This window comes from Schistocerca nitens, chromosome 2, assembly GCF_023898315.1.
Source record: "Schistocerca nitens isolate TAMUIC-IGC-003100 chromosome 2, iqSchNite1.1, whole genome shotgun sequence".
Taxonomy (NCBI): Eukaryota; Metazoa; Arthropoda; class Insecta; order Orthoptera; family Acrididae; genus Schistocerca; species Schistocerca nitens.
In genome coordinates this window covers 672,335,408-672,362,895 of record NC_064615.1, presented here as the reverse complement: position 1 = coordinate 672,362,895, position 27,488 = coordinate 672,335,408, and the positions used below count along the sequence as shown (strand labels likewise).

At 38.4% G+C, this 27,488-nt stretch overlaps 1 protein-coding gene across 5 annotated transcripts in view; it reads left to right on the top strand.

Moving 5' to 3' along the window:
* LOC126236789 (nascent polypeptide-associated complex subunit alpha, muscle-specific form) overlaps positions 1–27,488 on the top strand; it is a 153,062-nt gene that overhangs the window by 89,879 nt on the left and 35,695 nt on the right. For all 5 annotated transcript variants that reach the window (XR_007544984.1, XM_049946371.1, XM_049946373.1 and 2 more), the window contains exons 6-9: positions 5,060–5,620; positions 12,724–14,056; positions 17,163–17,455; positions 24,678–24,860. Coding sequence is in view for 4 of the 5 variants with exons in the window: in XM_049946371.1 (XP_049802328.1) it covers positions 5,060–5,620; positions 12,724–14,056; positions 17,163–17,455; positions 24,678–24,860 (2,370 nt within the window). In the remaining variant the exon portion in view is untranslated. The remainder of the gene's footprint in view (positions 1–5,059; positions 5,621–12,723; positions 14,057–17,162; positions 17,456–24,677; positions 24,861–27,488) is intronic.

The window sequence follows — 27,488 nt, the reverse complement described above, 5'->3', positions numbered from 1 at the left end:
ACTTTGATTTGATTCGAATATTCATTATATACTAATATAAAAGAAAGGTTGCCTTGAGGCGAAATAAAAACACAAATATAGAAAATACTTACATCACAAGGCGCATAGCGGCAAACACGTTGCAAACGCAACACTCACGTTTCAAACAACAATAGCGGCCAAACTGCTGAAAGCATGAATTGCGCAGCTGTACTAAGTGGTGACATCTGTTGAGAATAACAAATACGTATCTGGACGTGGACGCAACTGTAACACTAATTGTAATACTAACAGAAAACTAAATCTTGCAGCTAACTGCCACAGGCGCGCCCACCGATGGGTTAATATTGGATGGGAGAATCCAAGTAGCCTAAGTTGTGAAGCAGGCAGTCAGGTCCCTCACCAAAAAAAAAAACCCTGAAAATTGTTTGGGCATGTTAAGCAAATAGGGTATTTGACTGTATTCTGGAAATTGTCTTAAATCATTAATTATGTCATTTTATGCTCCCAACAAGCTTTTCTTCTTCTTGAGTTTCAGTATTCTTTTCTAATAACGGAAATGAAATTCAAGTAATTTGAAAGCCTGTAAAAACGCTCCTTCCAAGTCATTGAGTGACATCCTGGTTATCTCGTTGCTCCTATGGTTATAATGCTAATTCACAGTGATGTGTTTTCTAATTTACATTTCAGAAAATTGGTTACAAGTTGTTTGTAGTACCATACTGTATAAATACATCTATAAGAACTGAAAAGTTGTTTTTGAGTGTTCCAGAGAACGAGAATATGCTCAAAATGTGGTTGCCTTGTACTGGCAAATGGCCACACCATTCAATCACAAGTCCACTAGCTTAATTACAGATGTGTTGCACTATGAGGTTAACTTTAACTTGCCTCTGAGATATGCACTCCCACTGTTAAAATAAAGGATAGCATCATTCAACATCGATAGTTCAAAACTAATCTGAAATAAAATTTTAACTTATTTGAAAAAACGACTCGACAGTCCCCATATGAAAACCAAATCGCAATTACAAAACTTCAGCATACTGATCAGGAAGAGATTGTTATTGTGTTTTCCTTGCTGTTTACATGTGCTTACATTTGCAATCTCTTATTCACACAAGCCACGTTCAGAAAGATATTTTCTAGTTAATATGACCACAGACCTTTTACTTCACTAGAAACAATGTTTTTATCTTTGTACTGCCCACCAAGGATCCTTATTGTTTAAACTTTTGCAGTTGGCTTTAGTCGTTAATGTTAGTTTACTATCACAAACATCTCAGTTCTTATGTTTGTGTCACCTGCATGTTGTACATGCTTTATATCTTTCCATATAACCTCATCATCCTACATCTCGTTGTACTGGGACATATGGTGATATCGTCAGTACTAGCAATGTTTTCCAAAAGTGAATTGTTTGTTTGCGAAGTAAATGCATTTATCCTCTGTTGTCCATTTCTCAGACTAAGTCTATGTGAAGCTGTACAAGCTGGTCCATTAATAGTGACCGGGCCAAATATCTCATGAAATAAGCATCAAACAAAAAAAAAACTACAAAGAACAAAACTCATCTAGCTTGAAAGGGGAAACCAGATGGTGCTATGGTTGGCCCGCTAGATGCTGCCATAGGTCAAATGGATACCAACTGCATTTTTTTAAAAAGGAACCCCCATTTTTTATTACATATTCGTGTAGTACATAAAGAAATTTGAATGTTTTAGTTGGACCACTTTTTTCGTTTTGTGATAGATGGCGCTGTAATAGTCACAAACGTATAAATATGTGGTATCGTGTAACATTCCGCCAGTGCGGACGGTATTTGCTTCGTGATACATTACCCGTGTTAAAAAGGACTGTTCACCAATTGCGGAAAAAGTCGATATTGTGTTGATGTATGGCTATTGTGATCAAAATGCACAACGAGCATGTGCTATGTATGCTGCTCGGTATCCTGGACGACATCATCAAAGTGTCCGGACCGTTCGCCGTATAGTTACGTTATTTAAGGAAACAGGAAGTGTTCAGCAACATGTGAAACGTCAACCACGACCTGCAACAAATTATGATGCCCAAGTAGGTGTTTTAGCTGCTGTCGCGGCTAATCCGCACATCAGTAGCAGACAAATTGTGTGAGAATTGGGAATCTCAAAACGTCGGTGTAGAGAATGCTACATTCACATCGATTGCACCCTTCCCATATTTGTATGCACCAGGAATTGCACGGCGACGATTTTGAACATCGTGTACAGTTCTGCCACTGGGCACAAGAGAAATTACGGTACGATGACAGATTTTTTGCACACATTCTATTTAGCACGAAGTGTCATTCACCAACAACGGTAACGTAAACTGGCATAATATGCACTATTGGGCAGTGGAAAATCCACGATGGCTGCGAAAAGTGGAACATCAGCGACCTTGGCGGGTTAATGTATTCTGCGGCATTATGGGAGGAAGGATAATTGGCCCCCATTTTATCGATGGCAATCTAAATGGTGCAATATATGCTGATTTCCTACATAATGTTGTACCGATGTTACTACAAGATGTTTCACTGCATGACAGAATGGCGACGTACATCCAACATGATGGATGTCCGGCGTGCGGTTGAAGCGGTATTGAATAGCATATTTCATGACAGGTGGATTGGTCATCGAAGCACCACACCATGGCCCGCACGTTCACCGGATCTGACGTCCCCGGAATTTCTTTCTGTGGGGAAAGTTGAAGGATATTTGCTATTGTGATCCACCAACTACGCTGTGTCAGTGCATTGTCAATACATGCGTGAACATTACAGAAGGCGAACTACCCGCTGTTGAGAGGAATGTCGTTACACGTATTACCAAATGCATTGAGGGTGACTGACGTCATTTTGAGCATTTATTGCATTAATGTGGTATTTACAGGTAATCACACTGTAACAGCATGTGTTCTCAGAAATGATAAGTTAACAAAGGTACATGTTTCACATTGGAAAACCGAAATAAAATATTCAAACGTACCTACATTCTGTATTTTAATTTAAAAATCCTACCTGTTACCAACTATTCGTCTAAAATTGTGAGCCATATGTTTGCAACGATTACAGCGCCATCTATCACAAAGCGAAAAAAGTGGCCCAACTAAAAAATTCATATTTCTTTATGTACTACACAAATATGTAATAAAAAAAATGGGGGTTCCTATTTGAAAAAACGCAGTTGATATCCATTTGACCTATGGCAGTGCCATCTAGCGGGCCAACCATAGCACCATCTGGTCTCCCCCTTCAAGCTAGACAAGTTTCGTTCCTTGTAGTGTTTTTGGTTGACGCTTATTTCGTGAGGTTTTTGGCCCGGTCACGATCGATGGACCACCCTGTCTATAAAGCATCCCACAATCGAAATGACGACGACAGTCAGTTCTTGCTAATGCTGTTTTCGTATTTCATGTAAAACTTTCAAAAATGTATTTGATCCTTCCAGGATTCAAACATGGGACCACCTTATCATCATTCAGGTGTGCTACCGAACTACTCCTGCGTGCAGTATCTCTGCTGAGTGTCTTGTACAGAAGAAATCGGCACAAAGTTTTGCCAAGAATATTTTTCTTGTGTCTTGGGTTGTAGCTCTTGACTGATAGTTGGCAATCTAGTTATAATATACGGACCCATTTGCGAAAGTTGTACAATTTCTTAGTTTTGAGCAAGTTTAATGATGTTGGAGGGAGCAGGGAAAAGAAAGTCTGTCATTGCGTATATTGCCTCTCTAAATTGGTGTAGCATAAACACATCAACTGTTGCAATGTTTCCACTACATGTGTTCACAAAACTTCTTTCTGTTGTTATTTAAAAGTTCTAACCTGTGTGTTCCATCACTAAATAGCTAAACTGTTTGTAGAAAAAGTACATAAAAGTGTCGTAACTCTGACTAACACTCCTATAACACATGTATAGCTTTTTCTTACTCCTAGTCTCTGACGTCACAGAGCATCAGCCAACAACAGAGCCTTTTCGATTAGTGATAAGATCTTGATGTTTAATGATTTTTAAGCTTCAGTTGCATTAAAAAAAACCAGATATTTTGTGAGAATATTGATTTTAAGTGCTATTTAAATGTTATAATCAACCAGAATAACAACCACCCTAATCATATTTTTAACGTAGGAAAATAGTGTGTTGTACTACTGACATTGAATGAGGCTGAACAGTAAACTATTTTGTGTCATCCCAGTAACTCCACCTAATATGTTTGTAGTACCACTTGGAAACAGCACCATAAGCACAGTTTCGCTACATAATAAGGTTTGACATTACTTCAGCAACATTTGGCAGAGTATCTCTCCAATCAAAGAAATGTATAATCACTTCCATGAAATTTTCAATAAGATAAAGTAGTTGAAAAATATTGATTTTTAGATTTCATATCCATCTGTCGAAGGGAACATAGAATTGTATAATGGAAGCAATTACAGAATTTGTGACCTGCAAAAGGCTTCAAAAAGTATTTCTAAGTTGCTTTACCATATTTAATTTGATGCAAAGCTCGAATGTCCTGGTTGGAATATAAATAATTAGAGCAAAAGTAACCATTCATTATATGGGTGAAGTGGTGTGTCCTCCACAGGTACGTAAATATTTTAATTGATATTAAACTTTTGGACATTGTTTATATTCGTTTGTAACAGATTAACAAAAACAAACGTGTAGCTAAATTGTCCTTTTGTGGCTACTAGGACAATTCAGCCATACCATGACTAGTTACCTTTATTTCTTCTGTTAATTATTGAATTTGATTTTACCATAATTGATAGAAACAGACAAAATTTCAATAATGTACATAAAGCAGATACGTACATGAAAGTTGGTTTTAAAGCCAGATGCTTATAGTTTTCACACAATTGCTTCTCGTATCAAGTACTATGAACATAAGCAAAAAAGAGAAAATCTGGATTTCCAACTTACATGGTTTGTTGGAGTTAAAAAATAAATTGCAATTTTGATTATATGTGATGAAGTTGTAAAATAACTTTGACTTCTTTTTCATGGTGGCAAACAAAGGTAATCTAAAACAAGAATAATTATCTTCTGTTATAGGTAAGTGTCATTGCCCAGACGCCACGAAAGCTGACAATGCCCTCTCAGCTTACCCCAATGTCACCCGCAACACTGGAACCAAGTCGGCCATCACCAGAAATTACTTCTGATAGAGGAGGTGGTGCAGCTATCAGTGGAGACAAACACGAACCTGCAGTAGCACCTGCGACGTCAAGTCCGTCAGTTCCCAGTGTTGTTAGTGGTTCTGCTGTAATGGCGCCTGTTGCAGCACCAGCACCTGCTCCAGCACACACACCAACGCCACCACCTCCTCCAGAATCCCCTGCCAGTCGTCACTCAGATGATGGCCACCAATTGCCACCACCAGGAGTGCAGCAGCAACCACAACCGAGACCATCACCTTCACCGTCACCAGCCCCTACATCTTCCAAAGATCTTGGGCCAGTCTCACCTGTGCGATCTCCAAAGAGTGGCACAATAAAACGCACGAAGAAAGTTGATTCAATCCTGGAAAACCTTGTTGAGAGTGGTACCAAGAAGGGGAGTGCACAGAGCACTAGCTCAGGTTCTGAACATTCTCCACAAACTCCTGTCAGCACGGTGAGTGTACATAACAGATTTTAAGTCACATACATCTAGGTTAGATTAGTAATGCCTTTTCGACTATGGGGAGGCAATGTTGGATTGCACACATTCTTCAAAAGTACAGTGGAATTTTGTTAGCACATTTTTGAAAGGGCCACTTATTTTGAACGTCATAAGCAGGGAAACATACTACAGAAAAATGCCAAATTTGGTCATGATTTGATTTTTATTCTCTGTGATAATGCACAGTTACAGGTACCATATTTGGGGTAATATGGGCTCTCATAATGCCACATTTCCTGACATGTTATGGCAATGTGTAAATTATCATTCAAAATATGCATTTTCGAGGTCATGTTCAGAATATCAGACCTAGAAACTCTCAAAATTGTGTGTTAGCATGCAATAAGCAAAAGTGTGTTAAACATGGCAACATTTGGTATATCAAATGTGTACACTTCTGCCATCAGCCAAATGGAATGCAAAAAAGCCAAGTGACATGAAGGCGCACTCTCTAGTGTCCAAAGTATGTACCTAGTATGTGATGATGAAAAATAAAAATAAACCAAAATCGAAATTTTTATTACTCTTCTCAAAACTAAACGCCCATCTTCCGTTTAATGTCTCTTCTTAGTGAATCGCTACTGCTAACTGAATAGCGGTTTTCATTTCAACAAACTGTCTGTATATTTTACCATATTTACCTGATTATAAAAGGAGGCTTTTCCCAAATTCATCATCAGAAAAATATGGGGTTGTCTCATATTCACAGATTAAACTATTGCCGCTCAGATCAACTTTGTTACGTAGTTTAATAGAGTAAATAAGGGTCGTCTTACATTTATAGAGTTTTTGTACAAATCTGTTTTGATGAACTCTGAAGGGCTTAGTAAACAATGCTTTCGTTTGAGTAGTCAAGGTTTGCCGATAAACTGAAGTGCTTGATACAGTATCGACCTTGCTTGCACAATCATGGCATTTGACTTGCGGTGCAAGTGCAGTGTGAAAGGGATATGTGAGTAACTATGAACTAGCCGCCACAATAATCTAATGCTCAGCTTAAAAATTGACAATTTTGTGAAGCATAGGAGGAAATACCAGTGAATTCTATTTAGTTATAAACTGAACAGATTTGCAATAAAAGTTCTTGTACATATATGGACACCACATACATACAGTACATTTATGCTGCTTTTTGAGTAAAAGTAACATTCAAAGGTGAAAATCTTGTCCTCCAAACACCTTTACTTGATTCTGAACCCAAGTCAGTATTCTATTTGGTTGTGAGAAACTAATGATGTAGCAAGTGAGTTGAAAATGAGAAATTTGGTCGCTGTTTGTGTATTAGAATACCAGGGAAAAACATCACCAGCTTTTAATCAGTTTCAGAGCAAGAGGGTGAAATTAAGATGAAACAAGAAAGAAAATAACCCAGAATTAAACATCTAACAAGCAAAATAAATCACATTGACATGGCTTCAATTGTTATCGCAAGAATAAATTACATTGGGATGACCCGTTGTGGAGATCGCGGTACGAGTGAAAGTTCAAGAAATCCACTGAATTGTGATTGCCATCTTTTATTTATCTATTACTTGCTGTTGTTGCATATGACCTGTACTGTTAAGGATATTACCGTCTGTGTTTTACTATTGCTCAAGCACAGCACTACGGAAGGGTTGGAGGGGAAACAGTGACGCCAGTGTGGCTTAGAACTATTGTGACTGCAGGATGGGGAATGGTGAGCGAGCAGCAAAGTTCATTAAGTTGCTAACCATGGGAGTCTATTCTGTGTTCTTTGGATTTTTATGAGTGTCCACCATGTTTAAGCTGCAGTTTACCTCAATCTATTTGTACTCTGAATTGAATTGACTTTAAAATCGAACAAATACTCAACATAGCATAAAATTCTGCAGAAGGTGTTGAAAGTCTAGTTTGGGGCCAGTGGCATATTTACATATTTCATGCAGCACTATTGTCGATGCTAACCATGAGGTGTGATGGGAATGATAGAGGGGTATGTCGGCTGCTGGTTCTACAAAGCCAATGAGAGAACAGCGGGCAGACGATATGTTTGGAAGCAACAGACATTGTAAGATTCTCATGTCAGTTTAGAAACAAAATCCGCTTTGTGTTATATCAGGTCCCACCCAACCACAACCTCAAAAATCGCAACATATTCGGAAGAAATAGCCAAATATTTGTGACAACCAGGATAAAAGTTTCGCAGCTGTCCTGTTAGGATGATGATGATGATGATGATGATGATGATGATTAAAAATAATGATACCACAGATGACAGGCTAAATAAACAGAAAAGATATTAGGATAAAAAATAACGTAAACAATTTCTTTCATTTTGTTACTCCTTGTATTATCAAAATGTAGGCAATGAATAAATGGCCTAAGTATGTGAAAGTGTAATGTTACTTTTTAAGCAGATACATTATGTCATTATAAGTTTATAATTTTGAATAGACTGAATAAGTTTTAAAAAAAATATTTTCTCAAGGAACATCTTAAAAAAAGGAGGGGTTGTCTTATATTCAGGATTGTCTTATACTCAGGTAAATATGGAATATCTTGTTAGCCCAATTGTACTTTAACGCAATAACATACTGTGCATTGTCCTGTCTTCACAAAAGTTTAAAAAAACATGTTAATAGTTGAATGTTTCTTTTGTCCTAATTTTAATATCGTATGACCATCTTGCTCAATGTGATCATCACTTCTCCGTTGACTTCAAAACTCAAAACAGTGCTTAACTGTGTCCATTGCTCCAGTAGCTTTTGACATTGTAGGAACTGATAAAGGTCTGGTTCATTCTCGTCTTCACTTTCCTCTTAATTCTCTGCCAGCTGTTCCTGCAGCGCTTCATGAATTGTCATGGATTGACAGACAACAACATATTTGTCACAATCAACACATTCATCAAAGCGAAGACAGTCAGTATTTTCTTCTACCCCATTATTTGCTGCTGCTGTTCAGCTACAATTATTTTTTTCTGGCATGATGTTTTCTGTAAGTACTGGTATCTGGTGAAAGCCAGCCTTATTGAAGCAGTTTGAGATAGTGCTTTCTTGCACAGAATACCAGGCACTTCTTATAAAGCAGACTTTGTAATCAGGGTAGTTTGTCAGGGTAGCCACAGTCTGGATATATCATTTTGAAAAGATAAGACAATTTCAGCTATAGGTACTTTATTTACAGGCATGACAGGTTTTGCAATGTTTTAGCTCCATCATGAGGTGCAATAAAATTGAGACATGTTCTGCTACTTAGCAAAAAATTGCTGACTATGAATGCTGGATCATGCTATTCTCTTTTCTCAACTGGATCATGATTTTATTGCACGGTAACAAAACTAAAAGACTGTGAAACTGGTCACACCTATCGGTAAAGGACTTACAGCTGAAGCGGCCTTATCTTCTCAAAACTTCTTAACAAAATGTGTAGCTTCCTAAATTGCAACTTTTCTCATCATAGTATGAAGACCAGCTAGTAGCTCCCGTACATTAATATTCCTGTAATTTTTGTTTCCGGTATTTGGTAATGTCTTGGTCAAGTGACTGAAGGTGAAGGTGGTTTGTACAATTGGGAGGGAAAACACTAAATTTATATTGCATAGATACAGTGTATCTGGGGGATTTGCGGCACAGTGGTCAGTAAAGAGGATGATCTTCCTGTTTCTGAATCCCAATTTTGTATCCCATACATGCAAGAATTGTTTGAAAATAGTTGTTGTTACTGATTTTTAAACACACACATGGAAATGTCTGCACATTTTTTAAGTATTGTGGCATCCTCCTCTTTCCTACTACTGGAAACAACTTTGCAGGTCCACTTTCGTTATAACATGATACAACAGCCTCTCTTTACTAAATTTTCCATGTGGCCTATTTCTCCGCTGATCTCCAGAGTTTTGTCAGGCAGAAGCTGCAAAAATAAGCCCGTTTCATCTGTATTAGGAACATCATTGGAACTACAGTTTTCTATGATTAGTGGAAGACTATTTTTCTGTGACTAAACAGTGTCAATGTTCACATGCTTCCAGCCTACCTTGAGCACATCTATATACTAAATTATGTTTGTTCTTGAACCTATCAATCCAACTATTGGATGCTTTGAAATCTGCAAGACTCATGTGTCAAATACTTTGCTTTAGCATGAACCACTGTACCATCAATTGGAATGTTCGAAACACGAGATTGTGTTATCCAGTTTAGTAGCGCATTTTTCAGTGCTGGAAACTGACTGTCATGCACTCATTTTTGTGTTCCATTTCCTCCTTCCAAATGTGATGCTTCAGTTATTTTTTGTTTGCTCACTATTGTATTTAATGATGATGGAAGAATGTTCAGTTTTTGTGCAATGTCAAGAAGCTTTGTTTGTGAATTTTTATACGCTTCCTGAATAATATTACACTTATCTTTATTTGTAAACTGTCTCACTGTCTTTTTACCCATTATGAAGTGGTACACCGTTTAACACACACAAATAAATAAATAAATGTGGACTAAAGAAAATCACAGACTGAGTTAGTCAAACACTAAATGCGAACAAAGGAGACTAGCAACACTTTGTGTGGTTGCTACAGAAGTCTGAAGTCACTGAAGCTACTACCAACCTATATTAACTACTTTCAAGTGCCATTCCTACCGTAGCAGATGGTCTGTATGATTTGCAAAGTGGCTGGCACTGTATAGCATTGTTTCCCTGCATATTTCTACACCACATAGCTGCAAACATCCTACTCTCTCTCTCTCTCTCTCTCTCTCTCTCTCTCTCTCTCTCTCTCTCTCTCTCTCTCTCTCGCTCTCTAACCTGTTTTCTAAGATGAGACTTGGGGTCAGTATTGCCTCATAAGTTCTTACATTTTAGTTGAACCCTAACTGATTTTCGCCAAGGTCGACTTGTGCCACTTTTTATTATTGTTTTGCAGCCATGACTGATTTAAGTGATGGTTCTGTAATATTCACATCTGTCAGCACCTGTTTTATTTGGAATAGGAATGAATCCGTTCCTCTTAAAGTGTGGGGGTATTGTGCCTGTCTAATATACTAAGCCTAAGAGATGGAACAGTTTTGTCATGGCTGTCACTCACAGGAATCCTAATAACTCTGAAGGAATTCATCTATCTCAGGGCCCTTGTTTCGACTTAGATATTAAAATTCACTGTCAGATTGTTGCAGTATTGTAGTGCCCATCTCATTGTCGTGTACTTCCTCTTTCCTTTCTACAACATTATCTTCAAGTTTTGTTCCTTATATAGACTGATATTCCTTCCATCTTGCAGCTTTACCTTTGTCACACCAGGCTTGCTGTCTGAGGTTTTAATATTCATTTATGTTCTTATCTTTTCTCCAGATATTACTTTGTTCCTGTAGGTGGCATGTATCTTCCCAGAATGAAATTTTTACCCTGCAGCAGTGTGTGCGCCGATCCGAAACTTCCTGGCAGATTAAAACTGTGTGCCAGATTGAGACTTGAACTCTCTACCTCAGCCTTTCACGGGCAAGTGCCCTACCGACAGCTACCCAACCACAACCCATGACCCATCCTCATAGCTTTATTTTCAGCAGTATTTCATCTCCTACTTTGCAAACTTCAGACACTCTCCTGTGACATAAAGTTTTAACCTGCCAGGAAGTTTCATATCAGCACACACTCCACTGTAGAGGGAAAGTAACATTCTGGAAACATCCCTCAGGCTGTGGCTTAGCCATGTCTCTGCAACATCGTTTCTTCCAGGAGTGCCAGTCTTGCAAGTTTTGCAGGAGAGCTTATGTGAACTGTGGGAGGTAAGCTGTGAGGATGGGTCGTGAGCCATGCTTGGGTTTGGGTAGCTCAGGTGGCAGAGCAATTGCCCACAAAAAGCAAAGGTCCAGAGTTCGAGTCTTGGTCCAGCACGCAGTTCTAATCTGACAGGAAGTTTTGGCATCCATCTGTCCCCTAATCACATTTCTACAGCCTTTCATTTCTCTGCGTGTGCAGTTAAGGGATCTAACATTGCATGCTATGAACTGTAGAGAGCCATGTTTATTTCTCCTGAGAACATCATCTTGAGTAGTCTCTGTCTGGAGATCTCAGTGGAACTATTTTCCTTCTAGAATATTTTACATAAGAGGATGCCATCATCATTAAGCCATGCTATAGATCTGCATGTCTTCTGAAAATATAACAGCTGTAGTTTCTCCTTGTTTTCAGCTATATACCAACAGAGCAATGCCATGTTGACTAAGATTACAAGGCCAGAACAATCATCAGACCATTGCTGCTGCAGCTACTGAGAAGGCTGCTGTCCTCTTCAGGAACCATGTGTTTGTTGTACCTCTCCACAGATACCCCTCTAATGTGGTTGACTTTTTTCGTCACACCTATCGGTATTGTATAGGCAGGCAAGCCGGTTCTTGAGGAGCCTTTGTAGCATATGGAATGGAATGATAGTGGAATTGGTGATGGGAAGAGAAAATGAAATGGATTAAAAGTCACCTCCATGACACTTTCATAGTACTTGTCTAATTTATATAGATAGAGCTTGTTTATACTGATTTACAAATAGCAGTTTTCCTGTTGTTGGAAATGAAGGTGTCAGTCTATTCTCAGAAGTTGTTTCTGCAGCAATCATATACATATTCCATCCTTAGTTTCCATCTATGCAAAAATAAGTGGAGATATAGAATTTTTCTACTACTTGCTATGCTCTTAATAGTCCTTTGTGTGTGTGTGTGTGTGTGTGTGTGTGTGAGAGAGAGAGAGAGAGAGAGAGAGAGAGAGAGAGAGAGAGAGAGATGATGATGATGATGATGATGTTACATTGTTGACTGGCAAATTATTATTTCTTTTGTTTTCATTTTTCAGTATGTAAACATTTTTTTCCCCTCTGAAAATGATTTTGGCCAGAATCGCATACTTGCTATTAAAATTGTTAATTCAGTCATTGAGTTCAGTTTTTATTCATGTGGATGGTTTTATTGTATTTGACATGTGAATTATTATATGTTGGCTGCCAATGGTTACCATTCATTTACTTTTATATTTTGTGTGGCTTGTTTTAATAAAACAACGGCTGCTGATTTCAGAATTTTGAATAATTGTGACCTTTTTTATCTCCATAGGTTGTTGTGGCTCCTGCATCTGTAATTGTGTCTCCAGCAGTCACAAGTGAAGATAGCGGTGGTGGTCGTGATGCACAGTCCCCGTCACCCGGTGATTCTGCTGTTCCACAGAGGCCTGCTAGTAGAGCACATGAAGATGGCACTACATCACCTACATTCAATGGGAGCACAGATGAAGACAATGGCAAGCCAAGACGGAAACGGAAACTTGACAAACCTGTCAGAGTTGCAAAGACATCCAGTGATACGGAGAGTAATAGTAACAGCTCAAAAGCACCAGGATCAGAAGATACTGTGACAGCTCCAGTTGACGTGCCTGATAGTTCAGAGAAACTGAAAGAAGCTGTGAAAGTGGAGCCAGTGGTCACTGAAAGTGAAACTGTAACCAAATTGACTGGGCTGCTGTCTGATCATTCTGAAAGTGATATAAAGAGGGAAGAGGACAGTAAACCTGCAGAAAAAGAAGTGACAAAAGAAGCTGTTAACAATATTGTAGCTGCACCCTCGGAGAATACTGACTCTGTAGAATCATCTGTGAAAAGTGAAAGTGTTCCACAAAAGAATGATAACGCAGATGACCTCCTTTCCGTTCTCAACTCTGATAGTGTGAAATCTGAGCCAAAATTAGAGCCAAAAAGTACTATAATTGATGTTGAAACTGAACTTGAGAAAATGTTTGCAGGAATTGTAGAGGAAGATAATATTTCTTCAGATACTGTGAAAGCGGAAGTTCCATCATCATCTGTTACAGATTCTTCCACAATGGCAGCAAAGGCATTAGAATGTTTAAGTGGTTCTGAAAATACTTCGCTGTCTGTGACTGCAACTCCAGCTCCACCACCACCGCCACAAGATACAAAACCACGAGTTTCAAAACGAGGCCGGCCCAAGGGTTCACGAAATAGTTCACATCGTTCTTCCGATAATGTCCTAGGCCTCTCTTCATCAGAGAATACACCCAAGAAAAAGAAAAGGAAACAGGCAGGACGGGTTAGTGGGATAAGTGATGAAGGGCTGTCATCACACAAGAAAAAGGTGAAGCGACCAAAACTTGAAGCGGGTGCAACTTGTGACAGCCCCATACCTTTGGCAGCCGGAAGAAGACGGGGCCGTGATGCGAGTGGTGTTGCAACTGACAGTGGTAGTAATGCCAGCAGTGGGAGGTCACGAGGCCCTGTGGTTCATCTAGAAGGACCCCGTGACAGTCCCTACAGTGTTACTGTAGTTAATGGCCCAGCTCGTTTGGATGATGATGAAGGCAATGACAGGAAAACATCAATAGGTTCCAGTCGTCGCAAGAATTCATCCTACCATAATGATCTTGAGTACAGGGGTGAGTGAAATACCATTTATTTATTGCTTGTTTAGCCTGTCCAGATGGAATTGTTTAACCGTTTAATGACTGAAAGAATTAAAATTTCACATATTACAGTAAAAAATGGTTTCTTGTTTTTGTAAAGGATAGCAAGTCAGGCCGTGTTTCCAAAATTCAGCTGTTTTTAGTTTTATAATCATTTTAAATAAAGTGGAATTAGGCATCACGGATGATAGAGATGATACAACCTCAGTTATGGCCTGCCATGCATCCATTGTGGAGTACACACCTGTTGTGAGTGTTGTAGACGAGTTTGAGCAGTGGAGAGTGCAATATGTTGACTATGTTTATTTACTTAAATTTGGCATATTTCGTGACAGTACCATTTCCGTGAAATGTTTACAAGAAGATATTTGTCTTGGCTTCAGTCGTCTAGTGGAAGTATGATTCCACAATGCAGTTTTGTCGGCTACAGAAATGACCTGGTTCAATGCGTTTGCCTCATTTTTGGTGCTTCAAATACCATTTCTTCGAATGTGGTTTCTTCTTGAAATTCATATAAAAAATAGTTACATAATTCATTTTTCCTGTTCACTAGCAAATTGTTATGACGGCGACCTGCACATTGTTCTAACGTCAACACACACCAAGAGTTCACTGCCGAGTGCCAACTGACTATAGTCAAAGACGAATCCAGCGTCAAAGACATTTTACACAACACACAAGCTTCCACTTGTAATCAGTCTCTTTGATATACGTCTACTAATAGTAATCAGTATGCTGTCACTCTCAAAAATATGAGTAAATTAGCATAAAAATAAGGCAAATTACAATTTAAAAAAAATTCTGACAAAAATATAAGAAAACATTTACAATTTGGTATCGACAAATCCAGTAGAAAATAACACATCTCCCAGATCCATTACAAGAGGAAGATATTCTATTGGCAGTAGGTCACTGAAATGGTGAATTTTACTGGGGGGGGTTTGCAATAGTAAACAGTTTCATCATGTGGAACAGTAATAATAGATGAAAATGTGACCAACTTTCTTTTCACATTATGTTTGTTAGGCAGCTTTCAACTGGAAGAAATACAAAGAGAATGGGGAGGCAAGTATTCATTAGAAAAAACTAACCAGGAGTATGTGTAGTTTTCCATTCTTACTAAATCAACAGAAATAAAATACGATCAGCACCAAATCAAATATGTAAATGTAAAAAGTTAGACACAAATATGAACAAAAGGCACAAATAGAAATCTCTACTAACACGGGTCATAAGGCAAAACAATTAAGTTGATTTAAAAATGTTTTATCTATAAATATGTGCATAGATCTGTTTAGTTCTAGCAAACAATGTAAAACAGAGGCTAAATACTTTCACTTAGGTTATCAATTGCAGACAGGAAAAAAATTTCATAAAATCACCGAAACACAAGCCACACAATGCACAACTGAAACAATTAAGTGATATCTCACACATTAGGTGCCAAACAATGAGCCTCCTGGCTCCAAAGAGTTATTATATTCAATGCTAGATGGCAGCACAACACTGATGTGGGACTTTCATATCCCTGTGAACTCCGGGAAACAAACTTGTACATGGGACACATATATCCCATTTTGTCATGAAAGGGTTAAAAACTATACAGTTTCCCGGGCATTATTTAATTTACCTTCATATTTTTATCATTTTTTATGTTTTATATTTTTTGCTGACAATTTTTTATTACTTACGGTATTTGTTGTTTGGTTTTTTTTTATATTTCTGTTTAGGCTCTTTTGATTCTGATACTCAGTACCTAATTTCAAAGCACTACTTCAAAACGACATGTATAAGTTGGCAGTATGTTATCTCCAGTATTTTTATTACCATTACCTGCACTATAAAAAATTATTCTTTATTATCTTTTGTTATTTTTATTTTCAGAAGTTGCTGTTTGTGCATAATTTGTGTGTTTTTGATAGAATTATCCAATTTGTTTCATTGCCACCAATGAGAATTGTGGATGGTACAAAACATAGTCAGTTTGTCAGCATTGTACCCTCAAAACTGATTCTTGTGCCAGTTATAGTTTTCATTTCATTGTATTAAATTAGATGAATTTCTGCACTTAAGTTTTTGGTATGCAGATTTTAAGAAAATTTGTGTGAAAGTCTAGAGTGAGACATACACCAACTAAATACGTTGGCATGCAGAACTAAATCATTTAAATCAGTCCGCTTTATAGCTCTCGCTGCCATAATTACAAACTATTTTTCTCAAAGCTCACTAATATAACGAAAAACAGCAAACAAGACAACGGTTTCAATTTTGGTTCTAGAAATACATTGCTTCTGTTCTTGCCTCTCATGTGTTATGTATAAGAATCATCCTATTGACTCCGTGAAACTGACAGTTGTCAACCTATGAGCAGTAGATGAGTACTGCCATGATTGCTGCTGGCCTTGATCTAAACTTGAGCCAAAATTTGTAATCAATTTCCAACTGAAGAACACCGTTCTGCACACTGCTTGTGTCCTAGGTTCATATATTGTTTGTTTATTTTGTTTTCATATTAGTCCCTGCAGAAAGTATCATTCTGGGAAGCCCAAAAATGCATCTTAATTTCAGTAAACTTTCCTTTCCCATAAGCACCATTTCAGTTGGCAGTAAATATGCCCTTATTATTTTTTAAACAACATACATGGCTTGTTGAACAAAATGTTCTTTTGTAAATGATCAAAATTAATTTGTACATACGAAACTCACTATAACCATAAGATTAGCGCAATGTTCAAATTTTGTGCGGAAGAGAATATCACATTTTCTGGTTTACATGGGAAGAATGCTTATAACATATTAAAGCCTCATTTTTAGAGAGATTGCTAAAATAAATGCTGAGGTGAAAGTTTAGGGCCCTAACACAGTAGTTTTTTAATCTGTGAAGACCATTTTAGCACATACTAGGGTATGAGGGATGGGGGGGGGGGGGGGGCAGATATAGCTATGGAATGAGACATGTAATTCAGCTTAAATATGTTTGACGTGTTCCAGTAGATTTAGGAGTTGAGCACAAGCTTCGTGTAGTCATTTACCTGACCATAATAGCAGATATGAAAGTATTACTTCTCTTTTACTACAGGTAAAGGTGGTGGTGGGCTATTCAGCAGCACATTGTCGGCACGATATGATGCGCACACATCAGATCCAACGTGGATTTGTGTTTTTTGTAAGAGCGGCCCACATTCGGCACTTGGTAGTGGTGATCTCTTTGGTCCTTATCTCGTATCTCGACCAGAACGCGAGTTGCCTGCATCAGCAGATGAGAAAGATATAGTTGAGGAGCAGTCACGCGGTGGCAGTGGTACACGTGGCAAACGAAGTCTTCGCACTGCACACATGGTTGAACATTTCCATCAAAAAATGTCAAAGAAGGTAAATTTAATTTCATTAATGTATTTTGAAAACTATGTAAGTTAACGTTATTGTACATTCATCAGGAGACCATATATCATATCTCTCTTACAAGGAATGCTTCTACCACTTATTTACTTGTATTTTCATAATTTCATTGACTAATTTATTTTTTATGTTGTAATTTGTGCCATGGAAAGTAGGTACAGATACTTTAATGTTAAAGTTCAATATCTGCAATATTTTTTGTACAAGTAACACATTTACACTGCAGAGGTATCATCATTTCAGATAGAGTGAGTCCAATTTTCCTCTGTAGGCAGTATCAGTTTCTGTTCATCATGAAATAAAATTTACAGAGTGACAAAATTTGAATGACTAGTGGTTAAGCAATATGTTTAGGTAAACTAAACTAATTTCTGCGTAGATTTGATAGGGGACCACCTGAAGCATCAAGGAACTGTTAGTTTGGAAATGGAAGTAAGTGTGGGGGTTGTACATAGTAGAGGAAGACCAAGGCTTTGCATACAGTAAGCAAGTTCAAACCAGTGTAGATTGTGGTAGTTACAGAGAGATGAAGAGGCTTGCACAGGATGGGCTGGCGTAGAGAGTGACATCAAAGTAGTCCGTGGACAGAAGACAGTAACAACAGTGTTGAACCAGTTGTTCCCATTGATAACTGTAAACACTGAACACTTAATTCCATTTTGACTGACTTGTCAGCAAATTATTTGTGTGAACTAAGTCAGAAATTATACGTTCTTATAGTGGCCAGCACGAAAGTAGAGTCCTCAAGGTCACGGCTGCTGCCTGCCGCCAGCAGGGGTTGTGGCTGTGATTTGCCCGCCTCTTGGCTTTGTTACCATGTAGGTACCGTTAGCGGTGCAGTAGGTCAGAGCAGCCGAAAGTTCAGTGTTACCATGCTATATCAAGTGTTCACATCTGATCTCAGTGTCTTACTGTCTTTATGAAGGTGCTTTGCCATCTGTTCGGTGGTGAACAACAATGCAGGAGCAACGGCCTGCATGTAATACTCCTCTGGTCGGTGTGCGTAAAGGGTGGAAAGACATTTGTAAGCAATTGATAATTATCATACTCAAGTGTTTTACTGATCTGGTTGACAACGAAGAAGCGAGAAATAACTTAATTTTTGCGCAAATTCATAAACTTACTGCTGAAGTGTGTGGTGTCTCAAAGTCAACTGTAGGCCGTATTACCAAATCTGTGTCATTGGCAGAATCTCCAGACATGAATGAGTGTTTCGATTCTCCAAGAAAGGGATACGAAGTGAACGGAAATCAACTGATTTTGATGATTTTAACAAAGAGCTCATGCTTAGAACTGTACTTGGATATTATGACAGAGGAGAGTATCCAATGGCTAAAAAAATACAAGCTGCCCTCCGTGAAAAAATTAATTACTTGGGCTCAGAGATCTTCATTCTTCGTCTTCTCTACTCCCTTGCAGCAGCAAGAGCGAAGTTTTTACATACAATGCACTTCTTTGCTTGCTGAAGACAGCCTTTAGTGTACTTGGGTTTCACAGAACCACTCCAATAAGTATATACAGCACGACTGCAAAGGATACAGCCGTTTGAAAGTGCCTACTGGTAGAGGTGGCCGATTAATCATCGCCCACGCTGGTTCATTAACCACAGGCTTCATACCAGTGGCCAAACTTGTTTTTCATGGTGGAAAAAGTTCTTGCCAATCCGAATAACATTCAGAAATGAATGGAGAAGTTTTTAAGGATTGGTTTATTTTACTGTTGTCTGCGCTGGAAGAAGGGTCAGTTATTGCCAGCTACCACTCCATTCAGATAGAAAAGCTGCCACATTCAAATTAGCGCAAGGCAGATATTTTCGAGTGGTGAAAGAGAAAGAATATTTCATTTTCAGTCGATGAAATGAAGACTGAACTCATGTCTAAGGAAGAAATCGTAGGTGCCAAAAAGACTTAAGAATTAGATCAACTGGCAAACGAAACGGGACACCAAGTGGTACATTTACCACCGTATCACTGCCAGTATAATCCCATTGAATTGATATGGGCCCAAGTAAAGTGAGAAGTAGTGGATAATAAATACTACTTTCAAACTTGCTGATGTCAAGAAGCTAACACTCGAAGCTCTTGACAGTGTTACTCAGCAGGATTGGGAGAGGTGCGTAAAACACGCAGAAGCATTACAAGAAACTGATTTCTTGAAGCTCGGTTTAAGAAACACTATAGTGGAATCTGTGACGAAAAATCTGGCTGAAACAAGTGACAGTGAATCTGAAGACACGGAGCCAGAAGATCCTTCAGTTTAGGTAAATGCCGTCTATGCAAAAAGCTGACTTGATTTAAATGTTTGTCTATTCACTTTAGTTATAGAGGAGATATTGTGAATGATTTTCCCTTACAGTCTGATAAATTTATCACAAGTGTGGCGATTAGTTTACTTGACAGTAACTGCCAATTAAAATAAGATTGTCAACTCTGCATTAATTAACAACAGTTTTCTTAAAAACCTGTATCAAATGTCTTTACTTTCGGATATAATCTTACTGCATTCGGTTTACTTGTACATTCGAAATTTAACACTCTTTCTTTCATAGAAGGATGTACTGGCTGTTTAGTAGTAGGGGTAATGCAGTCATAAAATGACAAAATGTTGTGGTGCTTCTGTATATATAAATAGTGCAGTAACATCAGAACAGTCCCAGCACCTATTCCGGTTCTCCAAGAAGAGCATAGAAATCAATGATATTTGACGACTTCTACAAAAAGCTAGAATGCAGAATTGTATTGCTTTAATATGGCAGGATAGTATCCGATGTTTAGAGAAATACAGGGAAATGTCTGTGATAAAATTGATTATACTGGCCAGTCACTTCAATGCACTGTCTTCTCTGCCCACTTGGTTTTTAATTCAGAAACTTTAATGAGGGACGAAGTTTGTAACACAAGACAGGGACATTGCAGTAATAAGAACGAGGTTTTTGTGCACTAAACATGTATTGTGTGCTGAGAATAAGAGGCTTACAGCAAATTTAGATAAAACTTGGGTTTCACAAAACCTTTCGAACAAATATTTTGCTCAAGTTCAGTGAAAATCTTGGCTTCAAAATAACCAGAATTACTTTTTGCATAGCATGTATTGGCATTTTGAGTGATGGACGCAATGACGAAGGATATGCATTAGCAGCCATTAAAATATTTTCTTAAAGTGGGAATATTCTCTGTCACATTAAAGCGAGCCATCCGAACAAAACTCTTGGTGACGGCCTATGACGACTCGCATACTGCTGCGCACAGAATATCGCAGAAGTAATTTGCGTTTGTACGTGATAACGATACAATAATGATGTCTGAAACGTTACCAAAATGATTTTCTAGTTTTCTTAACAACTTTCTCATGGGAAGTTTCATTGCAGTCCTACAGAACAAAAATTCATCAGTGACTACATTTTTCGCTATGCTGTCGGCACAGTTTCACACCTCTTATAATATTTTATTTTTTACCTCAGAATACTTCCATGTTTCCAAAAAAAGATGCAGCATATTCATCTGTAAACTTTGAGGATATATATATATATATATATATATATATATATATATATATATATATATATATATATATATATATATATATTCCAATTACATTAGTGATTCAGTTACTACCACATGTTGAAGTAAAAAATTATTTTCCTCCAAAATTTCTTGTAATGCTAGTTTTTATTTTTTTTCCTAGTAGCTAGTGAGAATTTTCTTTTGGAAAGTACTCCATCATATTCTAGACTGAAAATAGAGTTGCCTGCTTTTTTTGAAATTATCACTGTAAAATGCTGTAAGATGGCGAGATGACCTTGAAGCCCTGTTTTTGTGCCAGCCACTATAGTTATCCTGTTGTTTAATTTGATTTTGGAGACTGGTTGAGTTTATTGATAGCTGATATTTAGCAGTACCCTTGTTTCGCATAATACAAATACCATACAGTTGGTAACGCTCTACATAGTGACATGCATTCAACCTACTTTTTGACACAGCAACAGTGTATCAGTTACTTGTGACATTGTAAATGTGTGCCATATTGTGACTCACACCATGACATCTGCCTTTCACTGCCGATGTGCCAGCTTAACATAACATTTATGAGGTATGCTTACAGTTAATTTCTCAACTGAACACATCTGTGCAAGGTGCCTAGAGGCATGCTGAGATAGTGCCTATTATAGACAGATATCAGAGTCAGAGTCCCAATCTGGTGACCAGTTCTAATTTGTCACATTTAAGCACTTTGCATAGTGTTACTATATCAATTATGAAAGTTTACAACAGTTTAAAAAGTTTCATTTTATCATCAAAACATTTGCGGCAGACCATCACGAATTTTGTATATATTTCTATATAACTGAATCAGCATAACGAAGAGACTGACAGTGGAGCACAGTTGAGTGAGTGTAGAAGGGGCGGGAGGGCGAAGTTGGTTAACTGGTGCTTGTGCACACAGTATGACTCTAGTAGCAGCAGCAGCTGTGTGGTTCCATACTATCTCCTCATTCTGTCTTGTAATGTGCATTATTGGGTTTGCTTTACAGGATTGTAATATACTGGTAGCTTAACAAAAGCACTCCTTTGTATAAAATGATACTGCGCTCCTATTATTTGTATATCTCAATAAAAACTGGGTTTTACGATAATGAGAATGAGTCGTGATTAGCTGATGTAATCGTAATGAAAGGGGTGCTAAAATGGGTTTGAATTGTTCGTGTAATTCAAATGACTAACAACGTTAAAATAAGACAAACTGCGTAAGTACTTATCTAAAACTTTAACATGTGTGTAGTCTGTTATACTCGTGCAAGGAGCTATTCCTTAATCTGAAAATGTGATTAATAGTGGAAAAGGGATAGACACTCAAAAAAAAAAAAAATCACGCAAAAAGAAAGGTGAGTTATGGCAAAGGGTAAATGCCATTTAGTTTAGAGTCACTTTCTTCGTTGACACTGTCGTTATCTGTGTTCTGTTCAATGCATGAGTCACTGCAATTGTACAAAGGGTATAAACATATTTTCAATATTATCTCTCCACTCACTTCACATTTCCATGCTTGTTCAACAACTGTTTCTGTGTGGTGTGCTACATTACTCCACTTCTCTGGATTTATTTGTGCTAGTACTTCCTCTATCAGTTTTTGAATTTCTGCCATATAGCTTAAGAATTCTGTGGCCATGTTCTTTAGCCACTTCGTCAACAACACACTGTTGAAACTCTGGTTTATTTTTGCACAAATTGTCCTGAACTTTGACATTATAGCGTTTCAGCCATTCAACAATGTTGGCTTTTTTGTTACTATCATCACTGCTTTATCTCTAACAACTGAATGGTATGGGGGATTGTCCATTATAATGACAGATGGCTGAAGTTTTCCAATATCTCCCCTGAACCACATGAAATTATCATGGTTCGTCTCCTCATTGTAGTCATTTGTTTCACTTGATTTGAAAAAAGTAGGCAGTTCGGTACGAAACCAGATGAGAATCCAGCACAAAAGACAATATTTATTGCACCCTTTCCGACAGTAACAGCAAAACTTCCACATAGGCTATTATCTGTCCAGTCTTTCCTGACAAAATGACTGGCATGTATCCATATTTAGTCAAGCCGCACAATGTCTTCAAATGGCACTTGAACACTGTGTGTGTGTGTGTGTGTGTGTGTGTGTGTGTGTGTGTGTGTGCGTGCGTGCGTGCGTGCGTACGTGCGTGCGCACATGTGCAGGGGAGGGGCGGCGGCACTTACCACAAAGCAAGAGCTCTGACAAGCATTAACTCCTTAATGATTTTGTGGAGGAAAGAAATTGAAAATTATGTCATTCTAGAAGTACCCGAAACTCTCAAGAGGAGAAGATGGCCCATGTCAGAAGCGTTTGTTGTCTTGTGTAGAGTCTGTACCTATCGGCACTGGCACTCGAAAACAGTTACCCTTTCACTTATTAGAGTGCTGAATAATCTTACCTCATGAAGAGTAACAGACAATCTTACCTCATGAAGAGTAACAGACTGGTTGTGACTTGGCAAGACAGCCAAGGCACTAGGAGGTAGCCGAATGGCACGCGTTTAAGCTCACGCAGGTTGGCGTGAGGTCTGGAACAGTTAAAGGAGTTGAGTCTAGTAAAAAAGTACGTAGCTTCTGGAATACTTAACTTTAATCCATAATTGGTGAACATCGGTCTGACGGTACATGCATCACAAGATAAATAGCAAATGATAATGGAACCTTGCTAGGTCGTAGCAATTGACGTAGCTGAAGGCTATGCTAACTATCGTCTCGGCAAATGAGAGCGTAATTTGTCAGTGAACCATCGCTAGCAAAGTCGGCTGTACAACTGGGGCGAGTGCTAGGAAGTCCCGTGTGGCGGCGCTCGGTCTGCAATCACTGATAGTGGCAACACGCGGGTCTGACGTATACTAACGGACCGCGGCCGATTTAAAGGCTACCACCTAGCAAGTGTGGTGTCTGGCTGTGACACCACACAGACAATCTTACCTCATGAAGAGTAAAAGACAATCTTTTAATAGTTGGATGTTCAGTCTCTTGTAATATCCACATAAGTGGCTGAGAACAGCAACTCGTTGAAGAGAGTCTAAGTTTGTTGCTTGTTCTTTTGTGCTCTTTTTACTAGGTGTCCATAACCAGCCTCTTCCTTTTCTGCAGAGTATTTTTTCTCACGAATTTTGATGTCAGGGTTTTTATGTATCTTCAAAGCATCTGCAGTCCTTTTGACGACATTTGTTAGAGGCAATAGTCCCTCCTTCTCAAAATACTCTGTACCAAGCACACAAACTCCCATATCTGACCGTGCAAAACGTGAGCAGATCTCTGAATTTTCCATTCAACAATCTCACTTTTTTGCACATTTCTGCTGCAAGCTTCAGACGTTTTGCAGTGCAAAATGAATTCTCTGCACAGAGAAACAGAGCACACAACAAAACGGATCATAACTTTTTAGGCCATCAGCCACAAGTGTCATCTGCAATTGGATATTAGCGATAGCAGAGATATTTAACAATGATAAAAGGAACAAAAGGTGCAACCAAGCACATTCTCTTATTAGCTGTTGCTATGGTTGTGGCAAACAGCTAACTGTCAATCACTTTGTTATTCTGATCCACATATAACTGTTTTTTTTTTTTTTTTTTTTTTAATTGAAATTGCTATTTAAATCTGCTGTTTGTATCATGAACTTTGTATCTGTACAGGCAAAGCGATCACATTCAGTTGATGGAAGTGTTGCTGTAGCTGGAATGACACCAGTTGGTAAGGATGATAGTTGCTACGAGGTGTGGACACATGAAGAATGTGCAGTATGGGCAGCTGGTGTACATTTAGTGGGTACACGTATTGTTGGACTGCAGGAAGCTGTTTGGGGTGCTGTACGCACTGTAAGTATTGACATGGCGAGTGAAATCTTGTGTGTTTTGTTTTGCTAGTAACAAGATTGTTAAATGTTCCGAGAAGTACTTATAATTTTTCAGTTTAACCAAATCCTTTTAATTGCAGTGCAAAAAGACTTTTTATTCACACAATCATATTCTATAAATTAATAAAATTGTTTCAAAAGTAGACGTGAAGGACAGGGCAAGTTGTGGAAACAAGTCTCAGTGAATTAACACCACAAGCAATATGGGAGGGAGGTGTGGTGCATTTAGTGTGACTTTCAATGTATGTTAACCCTTTTAATGGCAAATACAGAGTGAGTTAAACAGGGCTTTACAACTTCGGAATAATTTGGAAATTTATTGCGACAACGTACCAAATCGGTAGATGCGTCATTTTGGTTCAGTATGACTGCCATTTCTGACATGGCACACACCCCACTGGTAATCAGTTTCTTCCTGCACTCACTGCAGCAAATTGGGTATAAGTTCTGCAGTGGCAGCGGGGATTCGATTTTTCAGGTGGGTGCATGGGCTCTGAACATACACACAGTCTTTAAAGAGACCTGAAAGAAAAAAATACAGCTGCATCAAGTCTGGGGAGAGATGTGGCCATGCGATTGGCCCTTCACGGCCAGTCAACCAACCTGGGAAGCAATTATCCAGGAAACCTCTAACTTCCATGAGGAAATGAGGTGGTGCACTATCTCACTAATGGTAAATCATCCCATCTCGGTCATACTCATTGATCTATGGAATTAAAAAGGTTTCAGGCATATTGTCAACTCGAGGGAAACATGGTGATTTATCATGTTTGCTGTGAACAACACTTCGGAACAGATTTCTTGTGCCAGGAGTAAATTGTAGGCCTGCTTTGGAGGTTCTTCAGCATATTCAGTGTGAAATTTACACTGAACAGTTGTTGCAGAGTTTGTTTCATGAAACCAAGACACACAGCAAGCATGCTCCATACCAGTGTAAGTAGCCATTTTTAACTGTGCACTACGCTGGTGGACCTGTTGATAGCATGGGATACGATGCGATATGTGAATCGAACCTGAATGATACATCTACTTATTCTGTAAGTTATCTCAAAAAATTTCTATATTATTCCAAAGTTGTAAAGTCCGTTTTGACTCGCTCTGTATCAGCTAATCATGACATTTGTAAAAGGCCAATTGCAGTCTAATTCTGACATTATAGTCACACCATTACCCTGCACCATCTCTCTGCATATTGAGCAAAAATTTAGTGTCATTGTATGCTGAACATAATTGTAGGTTAAAGTAATGTGTATTTTCTCGTTGTCATTGTCAATGCAAAATATTAATCTTTATAATTTTAATATATCTCTTGGTATGTTTGTGACTGAACAGTATTATGGCTATGTCAAGCAGGTTCGTGTTTTCAGAACTGATAATAATGTGAAAAATGATTTGACTGAAAGTGATACAGTTTTTAAGTGTTGGGAACAAAATTAACAAAATGAAAGTAGGCAGTGTGAGGGCAGGAGCTGAGTGACAAAGCCCATATGGGAAATATGTGAACTGTACTAAGCTAAAGTTAGTGCTGATGAACAACAGCTAGACATTGGTAATTACTAATTTGAAGCTACCAGATGGTATGCGGTTTGAGTGAGGAGCACAGTGACCCGTTGGCTCAAAGAGGTAGATAAAGAAGTGAAGGCTAATTGGCTGGAATTTTTATAGAGATAAAAATATTGTGGCTATGAAACTTTAATAGAACGATGAAGATAACTTTTCAGCTCTGCTGTACTAATAACACAATGTCAAAAAATGTCCAAAGTCAGAAAAGTGTCTGACCAGCGATGCCAAGAAGCTCTACTAGATGACTATAAATGCCTCGCATTCTAAGTCCTGCAGGAAAGGAGCCAATATGCAAGAGCAACACACTCAGCATCCAAGGCAGAGTCAAGAGCATCTCCCTGTATTTGCAGTCAGTATGTTCTAACTGATGCTACATATATGACATGTGTCCAACATGTTGCCATGAATCCACTTGTTTGTGACACATACTGTAACCATTCTTACTGTTATGACACCTGTCACCTGCACTACTGGACAAGGGACGACTGCCTCCCCTCCTCGTCTTCTAAGATGGTTATCTTTCTCTTAGTGCAAGTAGACTTGACATGCTCCTCACTCACTTGATCTTATGTGCCCTTAGGCAGCTCCAAATTTATTATTATAATGAGTGTCTAGCAAACTTTGTTGACTATCATTGACTTCAACTAAGCACTGTTCACATATTACCCAAATGGGCTCTGCCCATCTGCTCTGCACCTTCCATATCCAACACCAGACCAGGTCCCTTTGTGACATCAACATTTATTTCATTAACACTTAAAAATCATTATTACATTCAAAAGCTCTATTTTTCATATTCTCAATTTTGAATGTGCCAAAAAAAAAAAAAAAAAATACTGCAGTACCGTCACATAAGAGCACAGCCGAGAAATATGAAAATTATAATGATTTACATTTTTGGTGGTGGTGGTGGTGGTGGTGGTGACAGTGACGGTGACATTGGTCTCTAGTTTCTAGTGCAGAAAAACTTGGCTGCTCACTGAATGCTATTGCACAGCCCACAAACAGCACACATATTATGAAAACT